The sequence below is a fragment of the Myripristis murdjan genome, chromosome 1 (genome assembly GCF_902150065.1).
Source record: "Myripristis murdjan chromosome 1, fMyrMur1.1, whole genome shotgun sequence".
NCBI classification, from domain to species: domain Eukaryota; kingdom Metazoa; phylum Chordata; class Actinopteri; order Holocentriformes; family Holocentridae; genus Myripristis; species Myripristis murdjan.
In genome coordinates, this window is record NC_043980.1 from 5,177,942 (window position 1) to 5,189,604 (window position 11,663).

General features: G+C 42.7%; 1 protein-coding gene across 2 annotated transcripts in view; it reads right to left on the minus strand.

The window, feature by feature from the left end:
* The window catches only part of usp34 (ubiquitin specific peptidase 34), a 115,349-nt gene extending 104,848 nt beyond the window's left edge, over positions 1-10,501 (minus strand). For both annotated transcript variants that reach the window (XM_030078030.1, XM_030078106.1), the window contains exon 1: positions 10,135-10,501. In XM_030078030.1, coding sequence (XP_029933890.1) covers positions 10,135-10,177 — 43 coding nt within the window. In that variant the 5' untranslated portion in view covers positions 10,178-10,501. The remainder of the gene's footprint in view (positions 1-10,134) is intronic.
* Between the last annotated feature and the right edge of the window lie 1,162 nt (positions 10,502-11,663).

Consider the following 11,663-nt stretch of genomic DNA (forward strand, 5'->3'; position numbering starts at 1 on the left):
TTTGCATGCCTAAGCCGTATCAGTATCACAAAAATCCTCATGATTATGATGATACGGATCCCAGCCGCACAGCCCGGCCCCTGTGTTAAGTATTAACCGTCTCCCCTGACTGTCTGACCTCAGTTTGACCCTCACAGGCCACAGTAAACTCAGACTAACACAAAAAGCGGCGACAGTGGCATTAAATCAGCCGCCCTGGCCATGCGAGCAGCGGGATCTCTTCAATGAAATTAAAGCGAAACCCCTCCGGCGCTCTGTGAGTGAGAAACGGCTCCACAGAGGCCTCGGCGGCGGGGTCGGCTTCCAGGTTTCCGCGGGGTTTTGGGACGCGGGGCTGACAGCTCTGGCTCCGGCCCAAACGCAGCGGCGAGGGATGTCGTTTCACCGCTTTGATGATGATGTCTGGGAACAGCGACGGCGGTGCCAGGCTGTCTTCCAGCATTAAACCTGCTTTATGGTCGCAGCTCTGGGTGGATATAAATACAAACAGGGGGGGAGGACACCTGCACGCCGCGATCACACCTCCCGAAACCTTCCAGTCATCCTGTCACGCACCTGTGAAGCTGTGATGAGCAGGGCTCGACCTGGGAGACTCTCTCAACACAGTTATTTTTGGACCAAAGCTGGCCGATATCCTCTACATCTATTCCGATATTCTGTGTGCCTGATTGTGACCATCGTCTTGGAAACTGAATAGTATTTACTTCTGTGTCTAACTAATTACAGCCACTTCCCATAACTGACAGCTACCAGGTAAACCACCTTTAACCACCTACTGCCCCCATGATCCTGCTCAACACCCCTTTCTTCAATCTGTTTTAGTTGTTATTTAGGCCTGTCATTACTAATCCTATACAGTTCTATGTCAAACGTGCACTGTACTATTTTCTGCCATGTGTCCATCACATGGGAGAAGCCATATCTGTTGGGTTTCTGCAAAGCGCCTTGAGATAACTTCTGGTATGATTTGACGCTATGCAAATAATATTGAAATTGAAATTAAACACAGTTTACACTAGGGGTGTAACACCAAACCGTTACCAACACAACATACAACCACACACTGAGCTGATGAATTAATGAACACACTGAACGTATTATTATGTTTGTTTTCAATAGATTAAGTAGACTAATGTCATTTTTAAAGATAAGAAAAAATACAGAGGATAATGGAAATGGCAGTGTTGGCTTTTCTCTCTAATGTACGAAGCAAACTGAACCAAAAACGTGACCCAAAAACCACAATACAACTCAAACCGTGGGTTTATGGAACCATTACAGCCCTGCTTTCCACACAGAGTCCCTGAAGTCGAGGTAAATATGCCACGTAAATGTTGTCTCTGTTCGCAAATCTCATTCTTTCTACAGATAACCAATGACCTCAAAAACCTTGTATTCAACAGGCATTTCAGTCTATCTGCATCAGAAAACCACATCAGATCTGGGTTTTGAAACCTATTAAAAAAAAAAAAAATCAAGTGCAAATCACGACTTAAAAAGGACAATAAAACACAAACTGAAACTCGTTCTCAATTTCATTCAGATGACAGTAATTACAGATCCATTCTTCCTCCATAACCCCCTGTAAGCGACCGGTCTCCGGGTGCAGGGGCAAAATCCCTGATCGAATTTGGGCGCATAGCGATCTTTGTCTTTTAGATAATAGAGCAGTTTTGGTTTAAATGGAATATCCTCAGCCCCATTTTTCCTGATGTTCAATAGCCAGAATTTGGTTAACCAAGGAAATCTCCGCTGTACATCAATTTTGGAAAACATGGAAAAAGACAACCAACCAAATGTCCCAATACCTGTCGGCTCGAGGACTGGACAGTGAGTCGAATATCGGCCCATGTCTGAAAATGCCCAAATATAGTTACAAACATAAACTTAATGAACTTTTATCCCCAAAACTGATTGAATATTTAGGGCTGAGTATATCCCACAGTTCAGGGTTTGTATGCCAAAGTGAAGGAGCAGCAAGAAAACATTCCTGTATTGTACAAGTAAAAGTTAAATCAGGTTATTTTAGTCTCTGTTACTAGCCAACATGCACAAGAGGCACCTTATAATTTGCTTATTTAATTACGACTTTATTTGCTTATTTGTTGATGTCTGGATCACTTACAGTTTTGGCCGACCCTGCTGTTTTAGTGTTTGGATCGCTAGTCGGGCCCTTAATTCATTTGTTTATTTAGAAAATCTATCCACGGTCTTCTGAAAACACGCAACTCAGTCGGCCACTTGACGATGAACACTGTAATTATAAATCAGAAATAAATATCCAAAATTGTGAAAAGATCCACTAAACACTGGAAAATACCCTGCTGGTACCCAGGGAAAACTGCATCGAGTTCAACAGACGCACAAGCTGAAACAGTACAACAGCGCTGGAATTATTAGTTCATTAATTAATAACTTAAATTAAGACAAAACGTTGAACATTGCCTTAGCACAAAGAGGTTAAGACTGTCTCCCTTTCCTTCCGTTCATATCTTTATAAAATGAATACGTTTTTCGGCTGGATTTGAAGGCATCCCTCTGCTTTGGCTTCATTTGTCACACTCTGTAGTCCAGCTCAGGTCACCTTTATTTGTATAGCTCATTTAAAAACAACAGGAGTTGACCCAAAGCGCTTTGCAATGGTGGCGGAAGGATTTACAATAGAAATGTACATGATCAAAAGAGAAATACATAAAAGCTAATAAGACCAGGATGGAAAACACACTGACGAGAGAGAGAGAGGAAAAAAGAATAATCAAAATCAAGTATTAAAATAAGCAATGTAGACATTAAGAGGGAATGCATAAAAACAGAAAAAGCCCGGTGGCCTTTGGTTTTGAGGCGTGATTGGGGAACTGAGAGGACTTGTAGTGTGGATGACCTCAGCGACCTGGTGGGCAGAATATGGAATTAGCAGAGCAGCAGTGTAATGTGGAGCTAATCCACGTAGGGGCTTTAAAAAAAAAAAACAATATTAAAATATTAAAATCGCTAAATGATTCATCAAAACAAGAAAAGCTTAATCAACAGTGGATATACTCAGCTGCAGCCCTGCATGACAAGCAGAAGCAGCAGTGAAGACGTGCAAGACATGCAGCAGGTCTGGCAGCAGTTTACAAAATATGTAACACACACACACACACACACACAGATACACACACCGCCTGCGTCTCAAGGTTGTCGTCTTATCTGAGGGGGTTGTTCACTGCTTTACCTGCACAGTAACTTTAACGGTGACAAACTTCCCCAAATTGAAGTTTCTTCTTTTGAGTTTTTCCCCTCCACAGGTGCGTTATCCCATCGATTAATCAAGTAATCAGAAAATATTTTTGTGTTTTATTAAAAGAGCAACAATAAATACAAAAGACAAAAATGACTAAGGCAGGATACGTAAAATTAACAATTAATTTGTTTGCTTTTAGGGGGGAAAAAAATCTATATTTTAGTGCATATTTTAAAGGCAGAGCGAGAGGGTTTTGCCGCTTGTGGTTTGTAAACACAACATTCAGTTGGCCGCTCCTCCCTGGCTAAGCTAACCGCCGGCAGTGAGACAGGAAGGTGTCGGCGGACATCAAACAACAGAAAATAGGCCAGCGTGGCGTCGCTCTTCATCCTCCTCCTCCTCTCCCTCAGAGCTCGCCAGCAGGTGAAAGCTCAACCTCAGATTCACTCTCGCTGTGGAACGAGTTTCGTCCACTCAGCGTTTCTCCTCGCTAGATTTCCCTTTTTGTGCAGTCCGCGTTTTTTTGTAGCTTCCTATTGGATGTGGTGCTGTTGATCTGGCACCGTGCTGCGCTGTGATTGGCTGGGAGCTACACACGCGCTGCCCAAAGGCCGACGCCCAGAAGAGTCCCGAGCTCAGCAAAACAAGAAAATCCAGGCAGAGGGCAGGGGCTCCACAGACACACACCAACACACACACACACACACCAACACACACTGCTAGTGGCTCATCAGTGATTACAGAGAGGTTTTATTTTTGTATGAGTCTAAACATTGCTTTTTTTTTTTTTTTTTTTTTGCCTTTAACGAAATAAAACCATTATCTTTCCAAACACCACCCGTTTAATACATCAAGTGCCATATTACATTCATGTATTAAAGCCACTGGCCAGAATGAGTGTCAGGACTTAAATATGTCCTCATTGCTTCTGTTTTATCTATTTTACATTGTTGTGAAATGCTAATTTCTCTTTCAAACAACAGTATTTATCCAAGTTTCTCACCAAAACACTAAATTTTAAAGGATTACATCTGAACACAACATGATAACATAATCATTTTAGGACGACTCCTTTAGATCTGAATTTGTTTCAATCCAATACTCATAGCCCAAACTTTATAATCATTAATTGATAAACCTGTGCAAAAATCAGAGTTTCTTCTCTCTTCTGAAAAAGAGAAACTTACTTTAACATCAGGGGTGTAATGGTTCAATAAACCCATGGTTCGGTTTGTATTGCAGTTTTTAGGTCACGGTTTCGGCTTCAGTTCGGTTTGTTTTGTTCATCAGGCAGAAAAAAAAAAACACTACCATTCGCACTGTTTTCTAAATTGCGTCTTACTTGCAAAAGTAACTATTTTTCATTCAAAGATCTGGGATAACAATATGAAATCAATAAATACTCCTTCAAAGGCAAAAGAGCTGCTTAGCTGATGAATTAATGAATATACTCAGAAAAAAAAAACTCCACTGACAAAACAGTGAACATTTTTAGTATTCTGCTGATCAAGCTCATGTTCTTACAGAATAATGATCCAACTCAAAACATTTCGCATCGATTCAGACCGATGTGAGAGCGGCTTATTCTCTTTATTTCTGTTGGAGGGAAGATGCAGTGAAATCGGCAGCATTTCTAACCAACGCTTCAATCACGTGACGTCACCTCGTCTACGATTAGCCAGCTACCCACAGCAAGAAGAAACGTGCACTGTGATCGGCCATTTTTAAACAGTGTTGTGAGGGGTGTTGTTTTAGGGTGAATTTTCCCTTTAATGCGCTGTGTCGGCTGGATGACGGGGCCTGTGTTGTGTTGCTTCAAGCTGGAGGAACCAACAGCAGATGCTGCTACCCTGTTATTAATGTATGTGAGCTGATGTAGGAGTGTGAGGAATGTGTTTTCTGTCATTTAGTGCAGTCAAACAGCCGAGCTGCCAGTCTGACAGCTGCCTGTGTGTCTCTGTGTGTGTGTGTGTGTGTTTGAGACAGTGATCGGTGTGTATGTGCTGTGACAAAGAGAGAGCGAGACAGAGAGATATTAAAGAAAATAATCAGAGAAAGAGATAAGGAGAATGAGACAGAGGGAGAAATAGAGAGCGGTATTGATTTTATTCTGCCGATAATTTTCACATTAGTCATACTTTGTCCTGTTCACGCTTCCTTCCAGTACAATGTGCCCTGGCAGCGCCGGGAATTCACAACGGTCATGCCAATAAAACCTCACTGAGGTGAATTTCTGCTGAAATGAATTGAGTGGGAGAGAGAGACAGACTGAAACGGAGAGAGAGACAGACAGACAGAGTGAGAGAGAGAGAATGAAACAGACAGAGACAGAGAGAGAAAGAGAGACTGAAACGGAGACACAGAGAGAGAGACAGAAAGAGAGAGAGACGGACTGAAACAGAGAGAAAGAGACAGTAAAACAGAGAGAGACAAACAGAGGATGAAACAGAGAACTGAGAACTGAAATGAACTGAGAGACAGAATGAAACAGAGACAGACAGAATGAAAGAGAAAGAGACCGAAACAGACAATTGAGAATTGACTTGAGAGAGACAGAATGAAACAGACAAAGAAAAAAAGGGATAGACGGAATAAAAACAGAGTGAACGAAGAGACAAAGACATAGAGGGAGAGATCGAAAGAGAGAGAGAGAAAGAGTGGGAGGCAGAGATGGGAAAGAGAATGAAAGAAACAAAGTTACAGAGAAACAGAGAGAAAGAGAAGGTGAGCAGTCGGGAGTGACAGACAGAATGAAGGAGAGAAAGACGGAGGGCTACACAGAGAGACAGACAGGCTGAGGGTGAGACAGGGTGAGGGAGGGTGGCTGGACAGTCTCAGGCCTCTGGGAAACAATCGGGGGCATTGTGTTGAGCATCGGGCCCAGATAAGGGATCTGGCCTGACCCGGCCTTTGTTCTGACAAAAAACACTAAACCCAGAGGGAAAACACTGGAAAACCAAAACTGGAAAACCCAAGGCTGAAATCCTCGACTCCCTCAGCACTCACTGCAGGACCAGCAAGTCAACATTTAACACCAAATACTTTCTCCGTCTCCGTTCTGTGCGCGTCGCTTTGCTTCCATAAAGCGGCACGCACCGAGTTCCATGACTTTTCCAAGATTTTCCCCAACTAAGGCAAAGCATTTCCGTAACTTAACCTGGAAACTTTCTTCCTTCCTGCTCTGTTAATATTGCACTTCAGTCTGGCGTGCAGTCCAGTTCAGCGAAAAACCACCTGATGCAATAAAAAAACATGTCAGCTGTGTTCCTGTGAAGTGACTTGTGTACAATTCCCTGACGTTCCCAAGGGGGTTTATTAAAATTCTCTGACTTTTCCTGTCCGAAATCAAACCTCCTCAAACCCAAATGATATTTCAGAAATGCAATGAACAGCAGGAAACCTGATACTCTGTGTGTGTGTGTGTGTGTGTGTGTGTGTGTGTCTTACACACATACATGCTGCTACAGCAAATCAGAGGTCAAAGGTTGCCTGGAGATAGACCACATGGACCTGCCAGTCTGCCTGACAGAGCTGTCAGAGCCAACAGCCCCCCCAACACACACACACACACACACACACACACACACACACACACACACACACACACACACACACACACACACACACACACTCTACAGCTGTGAGCGACTCCCTTGAAAACATTTAATTCACAACAGCTAAACAACAACAATCTCCAAACACAAGCAGAGACAAAAGGACACTGGCAAAGTTTTCCCTTCAGAAATGTGTGTGAAAAATCAAAACGCTAAAATTTACCTGTGTGTCGCAACCATGAACCTCTCCTATCCTGCCTCAAAATGTAAAACTAAAACCCACAAAAAGTAAATGCCCTTAATCGAAACCATTTCTCCTCTTATTTCTAGCCTTAGTGCTTATAAAAATAGAAATAACGACAAAGCACAGCCTGAGTGTGAACCCGTCACATTAGCAGCTGAGCGGTAGATCATGTGGCAGCCAAACATAGGAGGCTAAAAAGAAGACGTATTACAATGACGGGTTACATCTAACATCTCCAAAAATCAGATTTGGGCTGCAGTCGTGCAGATAGTTGCAGATAGCCAACCTTTCTAAGTCAGTATGATTCTGGAAGTGTGGTCTCATCAAGTAGATTTCTATCGACGGCTGAAATACTCCACTGAAATGCAATTAGGTAGCGTGGGGAGAAAAAAAAAATCATCTCACTTCAGTATCGCAATTCCTTTTTAAAACAATTTTTCTATCTTTATTTTATTATTACTGAATCAAACCTTAAAAGAAACATGGTACAACTGGATTCATATGAAACTAGACGACCAAAGGAAGACACTGTTATGTCAGGTCGTCAGCAAGGGGACTAAATATCGCTTCAAATTTAGGTAAAATTTTGGCGAGGGAAAAACTGACATGGCCATCTCCAGCAGGGTCCCTTGACCTCTGACCTCCAGATGTGTGGATGAAAATGGGTTCTCTGGGCAGCCACGGCTCTCCCCTTTGCAGACATGCCCACCTTCTGCTGATCCCATGCAGTTTGGGCCACAAACCCTGCAGTCCACATGTGTTCTTGTGGCCTGTTGTAAAATGGTGTGTGTGTGCAGACTGGGGCCTAAACAGTCTTGGAGCTGCATCAGTTGGCTTTGACTGGAAAGCTGAGACTCTTGTGGATTCAATGAGCCACATTTGATTCCTGTGTGATGATGTTGGCCCCCATAGCAGCCATTTCATTGTAGTGAGCGCATTTTTAAAATAAACTTGGCATCACTGTATAAAATGACCTACAGTGACCTCTAGGATAATAACAGCCTCGTGAAACTTAAGAGCCATAAACTAGAAGAGAATTTTTTAAAAAATAAACTAAATCCAATAAATAGTGATATCTAATGGCAATACTTAAGAATCGCAATACGCATCGGATCGGCATCCAAGTGTCGTGATACCATCAAATCATTAGATAAGCATATCACCCAACCCGTACATTTAGGATATGATTTCCGTTCTCTACTCCTCCCCAAAACAGGCAGCAGGGTTGCCAAGTCCGCGTTTTTTCTGCCAAATTGGGCTACTTTTTAAGTGTTGCCGCGGGTAACAAATTTTGTCCGCGGGTTGGGCTTGGGCAGACATGAATAAAGATTCATATTTTGAATGACTGATGTTTATACCCAAATCCTGTCAAACTGACTGCGGGCCAGATCAGCATATAAACTATCCACATATGCCAATGCTGTGTGAGGCCACTCAGCACATGACCAATCACATCATCAGCACCACTCAGCTGAAGTAAGGTATCCCATATTATATTTTAAGTTCTGTAAATTAAATAGGTGAAAGAACTGTTTCGGGAAATTGCCTTTAATGTTTATGGTGTTATTTTATAGATATTATAGTGCATTTTGCAATTATAGCAATGCTATTGGACTTTAAAAGCAACATATATGGATTTTTATGGGCATATTTTGAGTTCAGGTATTGGGCTGATTTTTGGGCCCTTTTTATACCAGGTTGGGCGGGTTTTGGGCTGCTTTTGTCTCACAGACCTGGCAACCCTGACAGGCAGCCACAACTTAAGACACACATCTGTAGATTGGGCATTGATATTCACACACACACACACACACACACACACACACACATACACACACACAAACCATTGTCCCCCAAAGCAGAAAAGGCAACGAGTTTCCACCTCTCATGCACCAAATGTCAACCTGTCAACAAAGACAGCAGGCTGGCTTGTTTTCCCTGAGTGAGTTTGGTCTCCATGCTCCAGGCAGCTGAAGGACGAGGCTGGTTCCTGCAGGAGGAGCTGAGGCTTTGCTGCTGCCTCAACACTTCACACTCAAGTTCATTACAGACAAAAAGCCTGGACCGGGTTGTACTAACAGGAAAACGACAAATCATTACGAGCATTACAAAAAAAAACCCCGATGACTTCAAATGGGGAGGAGGGGGGGACGCAGTTTTAACACAAAAAAGGCTTTGTTCCCTGGCTTACAAAAAGCCCTTCTTCTGTGCAACAAGGCCTAGTTAGCAAAGCCTGTACCAACAGCTAGCCAGCTAAGTTATATAGGCGACCCAAGTGAACATTATTAGCCGTGTAGGTTGGCTGGAACACGCTGGCCAGATTGGATTTCATCACCAACAGCAGCAAAGGGGGGAAAAAAAATCTCCTTTAAACCACAGGCTAAAGACAGAAATCAGAAATCAGCTAATACATGCGCCGTAGATTTCCCAGAGCTAGCTAACTCTCCGCTAGCGAAAACTAACATTTTCTTTTTGGCCTCACAAAAACATCAAGATTGAGGCTATCGTCGTCGTGTCAGTGAAATGGGTTGCAAGGTTTATGACTGGTGGTTTATGTGGTGTTTTGAAGAGAGTGGCACACAAAACAATGGGGTGGCAGCGTGTGGACAGCGAGCACGACTGACCTGACAAACACATCAAACAAAGTCAGGCTGGCTAACGAACGGGCGAGCTAGCGAGTTAGCATCACTTCCAAGTGCACACAGCGTTTAGCAGCCACCGCCATCCTCCAGCAAAACTACTCGACGTCTGTAATGTCAAATTCATCCTCTAAGCAGGATCTGATTGAGGATCTGATTGCTAACGAGTCCTCGGGTCCTGCGTGAAGATGTGACAGACAGGCCCCGAGTCATTTCTGTTAGCCCAACTGACACTTTTGACGTTTGAATTCATTCGGTTTGACACGGACGTCCGAGCATCGCAAGGCGTTTTAAACGGCAAACTAACTACAGACGATGTCATCCTCCGTGCTGCTTGTAAAGTGTGGGCAGAAAGGCTAACTTAGCGCACAAAGTTACACAGAGCTAGCCGCGGCTAACACGCTAACAGCAGGCTGCCGTTCCTCCCCAGCTCCGTGTCTCCCGGTGTAAATAAAACGAGGCTCGGGTACTTACTTTCATTTAAAACCTCCACCAGCTCGGCGCAGTTTTCACACATTGTTCATGAAGAGGAAACCTGAGGTGCTCCTTACTCAAACCATTGCACTGGAAATTGTTGGCTGTTACAATTGGGTTGGCAGCTGGGATGTTTTTTGGGGAAAAAAAAAAAATAAAGGCCCAATGGAAGAAGAAGTGATTGGTGAATGTTACTCCACTGAGATAAAACCAGAGGGACACAAAACGGGATTTGCATCCGAGCGAAGTTGATGTACACAAAAAGTCAGAGGCACTGAAAAAAAAAAGGACAGAATCGAGTCAGTCTCCAATCTGAGCGTTACTTGAGAGAGTAGACACGGCAGCCATGTTGAAAAAGGGGGGTGGATTCGGGAGGGGGCACACAGCGTGTTGATAGCTCGGGAATTTCCGCCCCGTCTCCTTCGCCGCTCTCGGCTTTTTCCGACAATCTCGCGAGAACCGTCGCTCTCACGCTGTGTTTACCGCTGGCTCACATGACCCGATAACGATAAAACGAAAATATTTTACTGGCAATAGAACATTTTATTACATCGTAAAGCTTATAGAAAATTTTTAAAAATTAATTAATTAATAATAAAAAAAAAACATTTTATTATGTCAATGCCATTCCAATGAGCATTTATTAACATTAATTTATTTTATAAATTCATAGTCTTCATGAAAGTAACAGTGTTTTCTGAGATTTTTTTTTTTTTTTTAAATAGAGAATAAATATCTCATTGGTCAGCTAAAGAGAATTCTGTAAAATTAAGGGGTTTTGCATTTCATTGTAAAGTAGCCTTGAAAGTATCATTTAAAAGTGGGATTTTTCCATTTTTTTTAAAGCATCTTAGATATTTTCTGACGTTAATATGGGCTCGTTTGTCATATAAGTCTGGTAACCTTTCCAAGTGTTCAAAGAGGGGAAAAAAAACCCCTCAGAAATCGTGTTGCTTTGACTGAGCAGTTTTGACCTGCAGTTACACAGCCTCTGTTCACCTGTTTCTCATGAATTTCAGCATAAACTTTCCACCCTTATGAGACAGGTGGCTTTAAAAAAATTCTAATGGGACCCGAGTTTCATTGTTTTCCTGACCTTTAACTCATTTGTGTGTGTATTGTGTACATTTAAAAGTGCCCTTTTGTTGAATGAGAGCTTATTACGCTGCAACAGGTGTCCTCCAACTTTTTCTCATCTCCTTGGAATCGAGGCTCATAACTCGTCTCCTGCTGCATGTGAAACCGGCAGCGACGGGCCTGCTGCTCATTACAGACCCATTTAGTCTCACACAGCCTCCACTGAGTCCTTCAGGCTGTTTTACAGAAAAGATCTTAGGAGGGTTAACGAAAAAAAAAGCTTCTGTTGTCAGTTAGTCTAATCATTTTAGGAATGCATTTTGAGTGTCCCACTGCTTTGAAATCACAGCATCAGTTTGCACATCTATTGTTTAACAATTTATGCTCTTAGAAAAGATTTTCTTTAATCACAACCGACAGGAAACAATTTAAATGGTCAGATTAAGAAAAAC